The following is a 15,944-nucleotide window of genomic DNA, read 5'->3' on the forward strand; positions in this document are numbered from 1 at the left end:
TATTGAGACCTGGTGCTTTATTGCCGCAGGTCAAAGGTTGAAATTTTCATAATTTAGTTATAGTGGTTATTACATTATTACCTCTCTAATACCCATTATTCATTTCCAGGGTTGACCGTCTTTGTTAGGCTATATTCACATAGCCTTCTAGCCTACAACCTTTATCACATACCACGATTCATGAAAGTGTCCAACATCACCCTTGTATCATTAAAGTCACAGGCCCCATCAGCACATAGACCGAATTCATTTTTCAGAGTTTTAGACAGCAGCTCCATCGGATCGATTGACAGTAGGCTACAATGCTACGTGAACATAACCTTAGGTGTTTATTTTTGAGAAATATACAACTTGATTGTAAATTGATAGTATCCTTTAACATTGTTTGCCTGGAACGCACATGATTAAAAATCATTAATGAAAACAGTTTTAAAAAAAATGGAGAGAAAAAAAACAAAAACGAAAGAAAAATAAAAAAGGGAATGTCATTGTTGCTAGATAATCAGATATTGTGGATTACCGGATGCTCATATGGAAGGGTTTTAAGTACAGATAGACAACATGGAGGGAAAAAAAAAACAAAAAAATTACCAAAATCTGTAAGTACAACTTTGGGTTGCTCAATGTTTGAACTACCGTAGATTATAAAGCCAAAAAACATATGTACAATTATGTTCATCCGTCTAAATGTAATTCTTTTTTATGTTCGCGCGTCCTGATTTATATTGTCCTTTTCCTCACACATTATATGCTTTAGGTCCTGGAGCACAAGTTATACCAGTACAATTCATATCAGGACAATCTACACATTTCAACATCACTGTATGAACTTGTAAAGTGAGTCATCACATTTTAGATACTGCGGAAAACAAGTTTGTTAATGTGGCGAAAAAAAACGACAATGTACCGTACTTTCCAATAAGGCAGCCAGATCACTTCTAATTGCAGTTTTTCCACTGCTTTTATTTATGGAACAACTCCCAGAATAATCTCATTTCTTTTAATTTAGGTGCTTGTATTTTCCCTGATGGGAGAACTGAAAGACAACTTCTTTACTGTTAAAGGTAATGAGCCATCAGAAAACGGTCTATTGTTTAACCCCTTACTGACCGAGCTAATTTTGAAGTAATGACCAAGCCAAATTTTACAATTCTGACCAGTGCCCCTTTATGTGGTAATTCTGGAACACTAATGGATACTGGTGATTCTGAGATTTTTTCGTGACATATTGTACTTCATGATAGTGGTAACAGTTCTTCGATATGAATTGCATCTATTTGTGTAAAAAATGAAATTTGGCAAACATTTTTAAAAATTTGTAGTTTTCAAACTTTTAGTGTTTCTGCCCCTAAATCAGAGAGTCATGTCACATAAAATACAGTCATGGACAAAAATTTTGAGAATGAGACAAATATTATTTTTCCAAAGTCTACTGCTTAATTTTTTTTAATGGCAATTTGCATATACTCCTGAGTGTCAGAGTGATCAGCTTAACAGCAATTACTGTACTTGCAAAGTAAAATATTTGCCCAGAAAATGAACTTTAACCCCCAAAACACATTTCAACATCATTGCAGTCCTGCCTTAAAAGGAGCAGCTAACATCGTTTTAGTGATTGATCCATTAACACAGGTGTGGGTGTTGATGAGGACAGGGCTGGCGATCAATCAGTCATGATTAAGTAAGAATGACATCACTGGACACTTTAAAAGGAGGCTGGTGCTTGGTATCATTGTTTCTCTTCAGTTAACCATGGTTATCTCTAAAGAAACACGTGCAGCCATCATTGCACTGCACAAAAATGGCCTAACAGGGAAGAGTATCGCAGCTGCAAAGATTGCACCTCAGTCAACAATCTATCACATCATCAAGAACTTCAAGGAGAGAGCTTCCATTGTTGTCAAAAAGGCTCCAGGGCGCCCAAGAAAGACCAGCAAGCGCCAGGACCGTATCTTAAAACTGTTTCAGCTGCGGGATCGGACTACCAGCAGTGCAGAGCTTGCTCAGGAATGGCAGCAGGCTGGTGTGAGTGCTTCTGCACGCACTGTGAGGCGGAGACTCTTTGAGCAAGGCCTGGTTTCAAGGAGAGCAGCAAAGAAGCCACTTCTCTCCAGAAAAAACATCAGGGACCGACTGATATTCTACAAAAGGTACAGGGAGTGGACTGCTGAGGACTGGGGCAAAGTAATTTTCTCTGATGAATCCCCTTTTCAATTGTTTGGGACATCTGGAAAACAGCTTATTCGGAGAAGAAGAGGTGAGCGCTACCACCAGTCCTGTCTCATGCCAACTGTAAAGCATCCTGAAACCATTCATGTGTGGGGTTGCTTCTCAGCCAAGGGAATCGGCTCACTCACAGTCTTGTCTAAAAACACAGCCATGAATAAAGAATGGTACCAGAATGTCCTCCAAGAGCAACTTCTCCCAACCGTCCAAGAGCAGTTTGGCGCCCAACAATGCCTTTTCCAGCGTGATGGAGCACCTTGCCATAAAGCAAAGGTGATAACTAAATGGCTCATGGAACAAAACATAGAGATTTTGGGTCCATGGCCTGGAAACTCCCCAGATCTTAATCCCATTGAGGACTCGTGGTCAATCATCAAGAGACGGGTGGACAAACAAAAACCAACAAATTCTGGCAAAATGCAAGCATTGATTATGCAAGAATGGACTGCTATCAGTCAGGATTTGGTCCAGAAGTTGATTGAGAGCATGCCAGGGAGAATTGCCAGGGGTCTTGAAGAAGAAGGGTCAACACTGCAAATATTGATTTGCTGCATTAACTCATTCTAACTGTCAATATAACCTACTGGTACTCATAATATGATTGCAATTATATTTCTGCATGTGATATAAACATCAGACAAACACGAATAAAAACCAGAGGGCAGCAGATCATGTGAAAATATAATTTTGGTGTCATTCTCAAAACTTTTGGCCATGACTGTAGTTGATAAATAACATTTCCCACATGTCTACTTTACATCAGCACAATTTTGGAAACATTTTTTTTTTATTAGAACATTATAAGGATTGAAAGTTGACCAGTGAATTTTCAAAAACTTTTTTTTTTTTTTAGGGACCACATAACATTTGAAGTGACTTTGAGGGGTCAATATGACAGAAAATACCCAAAAGTGACACCATTCTAAAAACTGTACCTCTCAAGGTAGTCAAAACCACATTCAAGAAGGTTATGATCCCTTCATTTGCTTCATGAGAACTGAAGCAATGCGGAAGGAAAAAATTAACATTTAAATTTTTTTTTTTTTACAAAAATTTAGTTTAGACCCAAACTTTTTTATATTTCACAAGGTTAATATGAGAAAATAGACCGCAAAATTAGTTGCACAATTTTTCCTGAGTATGCTGCTACCCCATGTGTGGGGAAAATTCACTGTTTGGACGCTCTGAAGGGAAGGAGCACCATTTGACTTTTTAAACGCAAAACTGGCTGCAATTGAGAGCGGATGCCATGTCGCGCTTGGAGACCCCCTGATGTGCCTAAACAGTGGACCCCTCCCCCCCCCCTCTCCCCACACAAGTGCCCCCATTTTGGAAACCATACCCCTTAAGGATTTTATGCAGGGGTATAGTGAGCATTTTGAACCCACAGGTATGACAGAATTTGATAACATTGGGTTGTCATATTGAATATGTCGCATTAGTGTTGAGCGCCAAGTGCTCGCTACTATAGTTTGCATCGGGTGCACGGGTATGCACCAAATATCACGGGTGCTCGACTGACATACTTAAGTCCCTGCTCAACATGTCTTGTGGCTGTTAAGACATCCAAAAAAAAACATTCGGGAATCCGCGATACTCTGAGAATGCCTGACCACCAAATGCAAACTCGAATAGCAAGCACTTACGCTGAACACTAGCTGTCATTTTTTTTTCACTTTTGAAAAGAACCCAATTCTAACTCAAACACAACCCTATCCTTAACAAAACTCTAACGCCAACCTTAACACAACTCTAACCGCAAAGAATGGAAAAAAATGTTTAAACAAATTATTTTATAAAATTTTTTCCAACTAAGGTGGTAACAAAGGGGGATTTGATTTACATTTTTTTTTATTTTGATCACTTTGCTGGGGTCTATCACAGTGATCAAAAGGAACCAATAAGAAACATTCCCTATTGTTCTCGGGCACCGGCCAGCAGATCTATGCAAGCACACTGTGCATACGCCCACCATTTTTTCCAGGAAGATGACTCGGAGGGCCAGGAAATGGAGCATGAGGGTCCTGGGAAGGAGGAGGTATCGAGGGGACTCGAGGGATTATACCTCTCTATTATCTGATATGCTAGATTATATCAGAAGAGAGAGAAATTAATTTTAAATTGGACCTTTTTTATTTTATTTTAACGATCGCCATTATTCGGTGCATAACGGTGATCACTTGATAGAGGATCATGAAAACTGACCTGATCACGTTCTTCAGGGATTCAGCTACCCGAGGTAGCCGAGATCTCTGAGATTTTCCGACATGGAGAGGCGCTATACTCTTATTTCACAACGCCAGTTTTTTTTTAATAAAAATATATAGATTGTGATATGGAAAACTGAAAAAAAAGTGTTGTTTTTTCTATACATTTAACATAAAAACTGATTAAAACAATAGACTGTTTTCTGATAATGCATTCCAATAAACATCCAGAGATGTGTCATTAGTCAAAGAAAGTATCTCAAAAAAACTTTTTTTTATACATGGAGGATTGTTTAACAATCAGCTATTCGATGCAGGTCTCACTTTCATAATCTTAGATCTAATTAGAGTGCCTCCATAGTGGTACATAGTGGTTATTTAAATAAATGGACTTCTAGGTAATGCATAGGTAGGCCTGGACCACTAGATCCATTCTCTCCTACAGTTCTTAAGAGAGACTTCTGAGTGAAGTGCTCTCCTTAACGACATTCATATGCTCAAATAAAGCAATAGTTGCCATCACGTTATCTGCTAAAGGAGATACCTCCCTTAACTTAAGTACCTGTATGCTTTATAAACCTTATTTCAAAAAACTTATTATGACATTATGTATTAATAAACGTAGTCCTTCACTGAGCAACTCCATCAATTTCTGAGTAATTTTCTGAGGCGCCCCAAAGAAAGAACGTTGCGAAACGGTGGTGGAGACACACTTACCTACAGGACTTTCTATACTGACTTACATTGTTCGAAGTATGATTGTCTTTGATACTTCATTATCACACTGATCATACTTTGAATGGACTCAGGCATACTTATCTGAAATCTGCAAAATATTTAGCTATTGACTGAAACACAGAGAGATGTGTACTCTATTAACTTTCACTTGCACTTTGCTGTAGCTTATTGTGACCGTGGGTTTATTAATTCTATTTATGTTCTATAGCTCCAGTATGGTATACTCATATGAGGTATTCCCTGTCCATTCCTAATTTTAACCTTATTTTTTAATATTTGAATTTCTAAATAAAAATATATATATTTTAAAATTATTTATTCTGGCATATGTCCCTTCTTACCCTGTGACTAGGTACTCAGGTAGTGTTTATATACTCTGTATGTACACTGTCTATAGACAGTGCGCTGCTTATCAGAGGAGAGGGCGGAGTCTGACTACATGCTGCTGTTGTGAGGACAATGAAAATCACCAGGTGATAAAACCATCAGTGTATAAGTAAACAAGAGCACACCAATTGACCCATCTCTGAATTCTGTGTTTTAACGCCTAACTCATGCTGCCCTCAAACTACATAGCAAAAATCTGCTAACAGATTTCCTTTAAGGGGACCCTTATTAGGATCGATTGTAAGATGTAGACGATTACCTTATACTTTACAGTCACACATCTGAAACATCTGCATCTGGCCACAGGTCCCCAAGACCTGCATGGACTTTAGACTAAACCCAGATTCTCTTACAGTAATTTGTTAGAAAAGGATCACAGTGACACATGATGAACGGAACACCAAAACACGGTTCTTAAGATGCAGGATTTGTCTAATAAGTAGAGTAAATAAATAATTCTTATTCTGAGACCCCAAAAAACATGGAAAAGAAGACATGAAAGCAGTGTTTAAATCACATTATTACAAGCTGCATCATGGATAAAATGTATAACGTTCCATATTAAAAATTCAACCGTTCTCTTCACATCATCCTCCATAGAAATTAGTTCATATCAATTAGTCTTTATCCCATATTAGATCACAATATGTGTCTTGGGATTGCATTAAAGAGTCAGATGATACATCTCACTGATAACAAGGAACCATGGCACATGAGATGGAAATGCTCGCTGTGGTGTACGCAGGAATACATTATTACACCGAGTCCTATATGTTCATTATAGAAATCATCTTCCACTGTAATCATCCTTCATGATGGGGCTGTCAGCCTTAATTAGCTTAAAAACCTAGCATGTTTCCTAAGAAAGGATCCCAGCTTTAGACAGATCTGTCTTTATATGGACATAAATAGTTCTCCCTGCCTTACCCGGCCAAGTTCAGTGATGACTGACTGGCTGTTGTGTAGCACATGAGTCCGCTTGATTGTGCTAGTTAGCTATCAGGAACAATCAAACAATCAGTTTTTGCGCCTTTTGGCTATCTGGAGGGAAGCCTGTCCCCAGGTTATACTGGGTTTGCAGAGGGCAACAAATTCAGGTGAAAGAACTATTGTAAAGGGTCTATCAGCAGGATTTCACACCACAAATTATTTCTACGTTTATGTAGCTCTTTCAAAGACATGGCCAGCAACACATGGCCAGTTAGAGACCTAGTCTCTAACTGGGTCGCTGTGACCAGTGGGGTACCGCAGGGGTCAGTATTGGGACCTGTTCTCTTCAACATATTCATTAATGATCTGGTAGAAGGTTTACACAGTAAAATATCGATATTTGCAGATGATACAAAACTATGTAAAGCAGTTAATACAAGAGAAGATAGTATTCTGCTACAGATGGATCTGGATAAGTTGGAAACTTGGGCTGAAAGGTGGCAGATGAGGTTTAACAATGATAAATGTAAGGTTATACACATGGGAAGAGGGAATCAATATCACCATTACACACTGAACGGGAAACCACTGGGTAAATCTGACAGGGAGAAGGACTTGGGGATCCTAGTTAATGATAAACTTACCTGGAGCAGCCAGTGCCAGGCAGCAGCTGCCAAGGCAAACAGGATCATGGGGTGCATTAAAAGAGGTCTGGATACACATGATGAGAGCATTATACTGCCTCTGTACAAATCCCTAGTTAGACCGCACATGGAGTACTGTGTCCAGTTTTGGGCACCGGTGCTCAGGAAGGATATAATGGAACTAGAGAGAGTACAAAGGAGGGCAACAAAATTAATAAAGGGGATGGGAGAACTACAATACCCAGATAGATTAGCGAAATTAGGATTATTTAGTCTAGAAAAAAGACGAATGAGGGGCGATCTAATAACCATGTATAAGTATATAAGGGGACAATACAAATATCTCGCTGAGGATCTGTTTATACCAAGGAAGGTGACGGGCACAAGGGGGCATTCTTTGCGTCTGGAGGAGAGAAGGTTTTTCCACCAACATAGAAGAGGATTCTTTACTGTTAGGGCAGTGAGAATCTGGAATTGCTTGCCTGAGCAGGTGGTGATGGCGAACTCAGTCGAGGGGTTCAAGAGAGGCCTGGATGTCTTCCTGGAGCAGAACAATATTGTATCATACAATTATTAGGTTCTGTAGAAGGACGTAGATCTGGGTATTTATTATGATGGAATATAGGCTGAACTGGATGGACAAATGTCTTTTTTCGGCCTTACTAACTATGTTACCTTTACATGGCTAGTCTGTTCTTCCACTACTGACAAATTGGCGTTTGAATTGATATAAAAATAATAATAATAATAGGGGCAGCACGGTGGCGAAGTGGTTAGCACTGCAGCCTTGCAGCGCTGGAGTCCTGGGTTCAAACCCCACCAAGGACAACATCTGCAAAGAGTTTGTATGTTTCTTCCTGTTTGCGGTGATTTTCTCCGGGTACTCCGGTTTCCTCCCACATTCCAAAGACATACTGAAAGGGAACCTCGATTGTGACCCCAACGGGGACAGTGATGATAATGTGCGCAACCTGTAAAGCGCTGCAGAATATGTTAGCGCTATACAGTAGCATGGCTAACGGGGGGGAGGGGGAGAGGGCCATCACCCCGGGCCCGCGCTCTGAGGGGGCCTACCGGGAGCATACTGATAGGGAACCTCGATTGTGAGCCCCAACGGGGACAGTGATGATAATGTGTGCAACCTGTAAAGCGCTGCGGAATATGTTAGCGCTATACAGTAGCGTAGCTACCGGGGGGGAGGAGAGGGCCATTACCCCGGGCCCCGCGCTCTGAGGGGGCCCACCGGGAGCTGCGCTACTGTAACTGCATCGGCAGAGCAGGGAGAATCTATCTTCCTGCTCTGCCGATATGGGGCCCCTGAGCAGGCGGGTGGGGGCCCGGTACCAGCAGTGGGCCCCCCGCCTGTCATCGCATGGTGAGCTGTATCGGCATCTAGCCGATACAGCTCACCGCAGTGATGAGGGAAGGAGCACTGCGCTCCTCCCATCATCCCCACACCGTCTGACAGCGGGCGCGATGACGTCACCGCCCAGCACCCACTGTCAGATGAGCAGGAGCAGGAAGCACCGCTGGAACAAGGAGGAAGAGAGGTGAGTATTTATTTGCTGTGTTTTTATGGGGGCTGCCTTATTCTACAGTATCTGCCTATAGGGGAGGGAGTGCTGCCTTATTCTACAGTATCTGCCTATAGGGGAGGGAGTGCTGCCTTATTCTACAGTATCTGCCTGTAGGAGAGGGAGTACTGCCTTATATACAGTATCTGCCTATAGGGGAGGGAGTGCTGCCTCATATACAGGATCTGCCTATAGGGGAGGGAGTGCTGCCTTATATACAGTATCTGCCTATAGGGGAGGGAGTGCTGCCTCATATACAGTATCTGCCTATAGGGGAGGGTGTGCTGCCTCATATACAGGATCTGCCTATAGGGGAGGGAGTGCTGCCTTATATACAGGATCTGCCTATAGGAGAGGGAGTGCTGCCTTATATACAGTATCTGCCTATAGGGGAGGGAGTGCTGCCTTATATACAGTATCTGCCTATAGGGGAGGGTGTGCTGCCTCATATACAGGATCTGCCTATAGGGGAGGGAGTGTTGCCTTATATACAGGATCTGCCTATAGGGGAGGGAGTGCTGCCTTATATACAGGATCTGCCTATAGGGGAGGGAGTGCTGCCTTATATACAGTATCTGCCTATAGGGGAGGGAGTGCTGCCTTATATACAGGATCTGCCTATAGGGGAGGGAGTGCTGCCTCATATACAGGATCCATTTCAAAAACCTGACCGGCACATCCAAACATAGACTCAGTGTGAACACTGAGTCTATGTTTGGATGTGCCGGTCAGGTTTTTGAAATGTATTCTCTAGCCTTCTGATCGTGCACTCCGCCTCCTAGCTTCAGGTGTTTTAATTACAGCAGGTCCAATACCCCTCCACAGAGAGAATTTTAGTCTAGTAAGAGGTTTTCACATGTACCCATTCAGATGGAGACGTTTATTCTCAGCGAGGTAAGGCAAGTTTAGGACCTGGTATAAGAGAGATGCCGTAACGGGGCTACCAGGTACACATAAAATTGGCCATTTTTATGCGCTAAAAGCTCTCATTTTTCATATTTCCAGTGCAGTAATGCAGTTCAAATTTCGTTTTTCAAGTTTGTATGTTCTAGCGCTGCAGTGTGGTGCCTTATATACAGGATCTGCCTATAGGGGGAGTGCTGCCTCATATACAGCATCTGCCTATAGGGGAGGGAGTGCTGCCTTATATACAGGATTTGCCTCTAGGAGAGGGAGTGCTGCCTTATTTACAGGATCTACCTATGGGGGGGAGAGTGCTGCCTTATATACAGGATCTGCCTATGGGGGGTGCTCTGCTTATAGGGGGTGGGAGTGCTGCCTTATTCTATAGTATATGCCTATGGGGGTGCTGCCTTATATACAGGATCTGCCTATGGGGGGGGAGTGCTGCCTTATTCTATAGTATATGCCTATGGGGGGGGGGGGGGGGGAGTGCTGCCTTATATACAGGATCTGCCTATAGGGAGAGAGGGGGGGGAGTGCTGCGTTATTCTACAGGATCTGCCTATGGGGGGTGCTGCCTTATTCTATAGGATCTGCCTATGGGGGGGTGCTGCCTTGTACTACAGGGTCTGCCTATGGGGGGTGCTTTAAACTACAGGGTCTGCCTATAGGGGTGCTGCCTTGTGCTATATTGAGGACTATCTAGCACATTATACTATATGACGGTTATCTATGGGGCCATCATACAGTGTGGGGATTACAGTGCTGGAGCCATCAAACAGTTTGAAGGCTACTAAGGGGTCAGTATACTGTGTGGGTGGTACTATACAGTTAGGGGGCATTACACTGTATATAGGGGAGCTGTACGGAGGAAGACTCGGGACATTATTAAATTTAAAGTGGGCACTTATTGTAATAGGGGAGCTCAGGTTACTGTGACTATCAAAGGGACACACAGAGGGCATTATTACTTTCTAGGGGGCAAAATGTGGGCTCTGTTTTCTAGGGCACTTGCACCCGGCATTACTATACTATAGAGGGGTGCTTTAGAATTTAGAGGATACAGAGAACCACAGAGTAGGTGCAGTAATAGGGTCACATACGGCGGCAGCGGCTCAGTATTGGGATATCAGGTGCAGTAATAGGGACACATACGGCAGCAGCGGCTCAGTATCGGGGTATCAGGTTCAGTAATAGGGACACATGGCAGCAGCGGCTCAGTACTGGGGTATCAGGTGCAGTAATAGGGACACATATGCCAGCAGCGGCTCAGTATTGGGGTATCAAGTGTAGTAATAGGGACACATACGGCAGCAGAGGCTCAGTATTGGGATATCAGGTGCAGTAATAGGGACACATATGGCAGCAGCGGCTCAATATTGGGGTATCAGGTGCAGTAATAGGGACACATGGCAGCAGCGGCTCAGTATTGGGGTATCAGGTGTAGTAATAGGGAGACATACGGCAGCAGAGGCTCAGTATTGGGATATCAGGTGCAGTAATAGGGACACATACGGCAGCAGCGGCTCAGTATTGGGGTATCAGCAGGATGAGGGGTTTGTGCAGGTTGGGAACAGATGGTGATGGCTGGAATGTGAGAAGTGAAATGTGTCTTTGTTGTTTTCTCTGCAGACGAGTTGTAGCTGGAAGAAGTTGTCATGTCGTTCTGGGCCAGATGGAAAAGACGGGAAAAGTGAACGATTCCATCATAAAGAACGTCAATGGTAAGTCATTATCTATAACTGTGCTGTGATCTCTTATATGCTCTGTAGGGCTAGTATCTACCACTGACCATATGGCGGTAATATTCATGTTGGTCGTTATATAGAGATTATCTTCAGTAACAGCGCGGTCATCTGCTGAGGTTCTCCTCCACTATTAGGGGGCGTCATCGAGTTGTAATCAAGGTTACCTGGTTAGGGGCCCACTCAGAAGCTTTGCCCCCCTGGACCTAAACCCTAGCTACGCCTCTGGCGCTATATAAAAATAAAGATTATTTATTATATGCTAATACAGCTGAAGAGCTATTGAAGATCTAATGCCTCTGTCACTCCAGCTCTATTCCTGCCTAGCACCACTTCCCCCTGACTGATGGCTTCTGTGCTTCAGCTTCAGTATTGTGGGCATTAGTCAAGGAGGGGAGAGGCGGTGCTGGACAAGGAATAGATTGGGTGTGAAATCCAGTGACAGATTTCTTTTATAAGTGATTTGTTTTGGTACTCCATCTGACAGCAACATGATGTAGGGGTAAAGATCCTGATTTCGGCGATGTATCAGTTCCTGGGTTGTGCATTACATTTTATATAAAATCACAGATTTATCTGCTGCAGTTCTCTGAATGCTGAGCTCTGCATAGCCACGCCCACTGTACATTGTGAAGAGGCAGTAAGCTGCCAATCAGTGGTGGGGGCGGGATATACAGAGCTCATGATTATGGAGGGCTACACGGCAGCAGGTTTGCTAGTCCTGTAGTGATAATCTCATTCCAACAAACTGTTATTTTATCAAAACTACAGTAAGCAGCCCAGTAAAATTCCTCCTGGGGAATCTATGCCGCTATATTATGTTACTCTCAGGAAAGGCTTCAACATCTAATGGGAAATCAAAAACCTATTTAGACTTGTTGTCCACTTGTATATAGTTTATCAGTGCTTTAGTATGGTCCAGTTCACATAGGCCAACAAGACTGTCTATGGGGACAGCACAGTCTGTTCCCATGCTGCATGCTTGTCAGCCGAAGCCTGCATGTCTACAGAAGGAATTGTGCTGGCAACATGTTAAATTAATGGCACACTGAACTGATCCAATTGCCAAACAGAGGAGCGGATTTCTCATGTGAATTCATTTAAAGTACAATAAATATTAAAACGGTTATTACTATGCTTATTATCAAATTTCTAACATTTTCTAAGTCAATGGTTTCCCTTATATCACCAACACACTCTCCCCCGCATGACTACGATTGAAAGCCCACAGCAGCGTCTAACAATGATTGGAGACTCCTGTGATGCATGGCCTATAGTAATATACTACAGGGAATGCACCATGAAAAGTGCGCAATCCCCTTGAGCTACGCCAGCACAGAATGACAAGGCACATTCACAGAGAGCACCGTATTTTTTTTTACATTTTCTTCTTCAATAGATAAGTGGTAGAGAAGAAGAAAGGTTATAAAGAGCTGGGGGGGGGGAGAAAATAGTAAGCTAAGGTCTTGTCATCATCCTTGTTTTTTTTGTATGCTGAGAATGTTCCGGGTCTACCTGATAAATATGTCTATAAGGCTCTATCACCAGATGGAAGCCAAAAGTGTCCCTTAGCCTTCTATTTGACCAGCAAATGTCAGTATAAAGGAAAAATGTAGAGTACAGTTAAAAAGATATTTTTTTCGCGATAAAAACGTGATAAAAACGCATGCGGATTTCTGGCAGAAATGTCCATTTTTTGTCAGGAAATTTCTGCTAGAAAATCCTGACGTGTGCATATACCCTTTAAACTCATGACACTATTTGTTAGGTATCGAGTTCCTGCCTCTGCACAGGGGAAATCTCTAACCATCTTCGCTGCGGTCTCCCATTCTTCTCCAGCCGCAGTGGAGTCTGCTCAGCAGAGACATCGATCCCAGCGTCTAGCTCAGTCTGATACTGGACTAACCAGTCGTCCAGTATTGGAATGAGCTCTGGGACTGATGTCTCCGCTGAGCAGACTCCACTGCGGCAGGAGAAGAATGGGAGACCGCAGCGGAGATGGTTAGAGATTCCCCCTGTGCAGAGGCAGGAATTCGATACCTAACAATTAGTGTCACAGTATTAAACTCATGCACTTATTTAAAACCATGCTGTTGTCTTTGGTCTGGGGAGACCGATTTTGAACTTTGGTATTTTTTGGGGTGTTCAAGATGCGGTTCTGAAACTTGTGGATGATTGACTTAAATGAGGATGGGTCGGTCGGCCACGGGTTTCAGAGACGCATCTTGAATATTTTAAAGAATATTAAAGTTCAAGGTCGGTCGTGTTTGACCGAAGACAAAAGCAGGGTTAAAATAGAAGATTATGGATGATGTTATCAAGTTATAGTCATAGTAGACCACATCAGGTGACCTGGTCTCTTGGTGGCTCTTGAGGACTGGAATTGGCAAAAACTACTGGCATTCAACACTGGCATCAGTATACAAATACTTCATTGGCTTCTTAATATCTTTTCCTGATGGATATATTGAATGAATGCCATGACAGCCTATGGGTGAAGAATCTGTCACATTGATGACAAACAGTGACATCAATAACCCATCTGTTAATGGCCGTAGTGTGAATGCGCACCTATACTAACAAGAATGCAGGCCCCGTTTTGCCTTAATTTCTTATACTTGTACATTTGGGTGATGTGTCGCTGCCCTTTGGGCTGTGCACCTTGTCCATCTAGCTTGCAACAGGCAGGTGAGAAACATGGTCGAGTCTAGGACTTGCTCTGCATCCCCCCTCCCTCCCATCTATTTTAAAGGGAATCGGTCACCTCATTTTGCCGCTATAAACTGCGGCCACCGCCATTAGGGGTTTAGCTACAGCATTCTGCAATGCAGTAGTTAAGCCCCGATGTAACCTGAAAGATAAGAAAAACAAGTTAGATTATACTTACCCAGGGGCGGTCCGGTGCGGTCCGGTCTGATGGGCGTCGCAGGTCAGGGTCCGGCGCCTCCCATCTTCATGCGATGACGTCCTCTTCCTTGCTTCTGTTGCGGCTCCTGTGCAGGCGTAATTCTCTGCCCTGTTGAGGACAGAGCAAAGTACTGCAGTGCGCAGGTGCCAGGAAAGATCAGAGAGGCCCAGCACCTGCGCACTGCAGTACTTTACACTGCACTCAACAGGGCAGACAAAGTACGCCTGCGCCTGAGCCGCAACAGAAGCAAGGAAGAGGACGTTATCACATCAAGATGGGAGGCGCCGGACCCGGACCAAACTGGGACCGCCCCTGGGTGAGTATAATGTAACTTGTTTTTCTTATATTTCAGGATACATCGGGAGCTTATCTACAGCATTACAGAATGCTGTAGATAATCCCCTAATGGCAGTGGCCACAGCTTATAGCGGCAAAATGAGGTAACAGATTCCCTTTAAGGCATTCTGTCACTTGCCAAGGTGAGTTACTAAACTAAGACGACCATCCTTATTGGCTACACCTTGTCACAAAGCAATGGTATGGCTTTTATGCTCTTTTGATCAAAACAGTGTCAACTAAATACCTAATGTTATTTACATGTTATTACTATTTACTATAATGGGAACTGCTTCAATAATACATCATAAGCGTGTCTGAGTCTCGGCGCAGCAGGAGAAATTACATCATTAGATCACTGTTGCGCATAGCCTCAGTATACACAAAGCACAGTGGAGAGCAGAACTGGGGGAACAAGATGAGAAAACTACTTGTTTCATTCACTTGTGCAGCGCATTACACCATGTGGTTTTCTACATGGAACCCATACAAATTTAATCGGCAGCAGATAATAGATAAATAAAATATGCAAAAAAAAACACAGTAGAAAAATATCAATGTTACAAAGACTCAAAAGAAAATTATTACATAATATCACAAAAAAATAACTACTAGGAAAAATGAGCATTCATTATAATGTACCTTTCTGCTGGGACATTTGGTCCAACTGAGTACAGTAGCTGAAGCTGATCCTGTTTGAGTGAAAAAAAGCAGAAGATCAATTACATATTCCAAATATAACAGTCCAAATTGACAGGATTATGGAGTGCTTCTTTAATCTTCAGTGATGACAGCAATTTGCTGGCTACATATACAGTGAAGGAAATAATTATTCGATCCCTTGCTGATTTTGTAAGTTTGCCCATTGACAAAGACATGAACAGTCTATAATTTTAAGGGTAGGTTAATTTTAAACATTGAGAGATAGAATATCAAAAATAAAATCCAGAAAACCACATTGTATACATTATATAAGTTTATATGCATTTTGCAGTGAAATAAATATTTGATCCCTCTTGAAAAAAAAGACTTACCCGTATATACTCGAGTATAAGCCGACCCGAGTATAAGTCGACCCCCCTAATTTTGCAACAAAAAACTGTGAAAACTAATTGACTCAAGTATAAGCCTAGGGTGGAAAATGCAGCACCTACGGGTAAATGTTAAAAATAAAAATAGATACCAATAAAAGTAAAATTAATTGAGGCATCAGTAGGTTAAGTGTTTTTGAATATCCATATTGAATCAAGAGCCCCATATAATGCTCCATACAGTTCTTTATGGCCCCATAAGATGCTCCATATACAAATATGCCCCATATAATGCTCCATGCAGTTCTTTATGGC

The 15,944-nt window shown here is 42.5% G+C and overlaps 1 protein-coding gene across 1 annotated transcript in view; it reads right to left on the bottom strand.

Annotated features, from left to right (window-relative positions):
- Positions 1 to 15,944, bottom strand: part of VWA8 (von Willebrand factor A domain containing 8) — a 616,504-nt gene that overhangs the window by 423,504 nt on the left and 177,056 nt on the right. Inside the window, exon 8 of the mRNA XM_069758217.1 lies at positions 15,241 to 15,290. Coding sequence (XP_069614318.1) covers positions 15,241 to 15,290 — 50 coding nt within the window. The remainder of the gene's footprint in view (positions 1 to 15,240; positions 15,291 to 15,944) is intronic.

Source organism: Ranitomeya imitator, chromosome 3, assembly GCF_032444005.1.
Source record: "Ranitomeya imitator isolate aRanImi1 chromosome 3, aRanImi1.pri, whole genome shotgun sequence".
Lineage (NCBI taxonomy): Eukaryota > Metazoa > Chordata > Amphibia > Anura > Dendrobatidae > Ranitomeya > Ranitomeya imitator.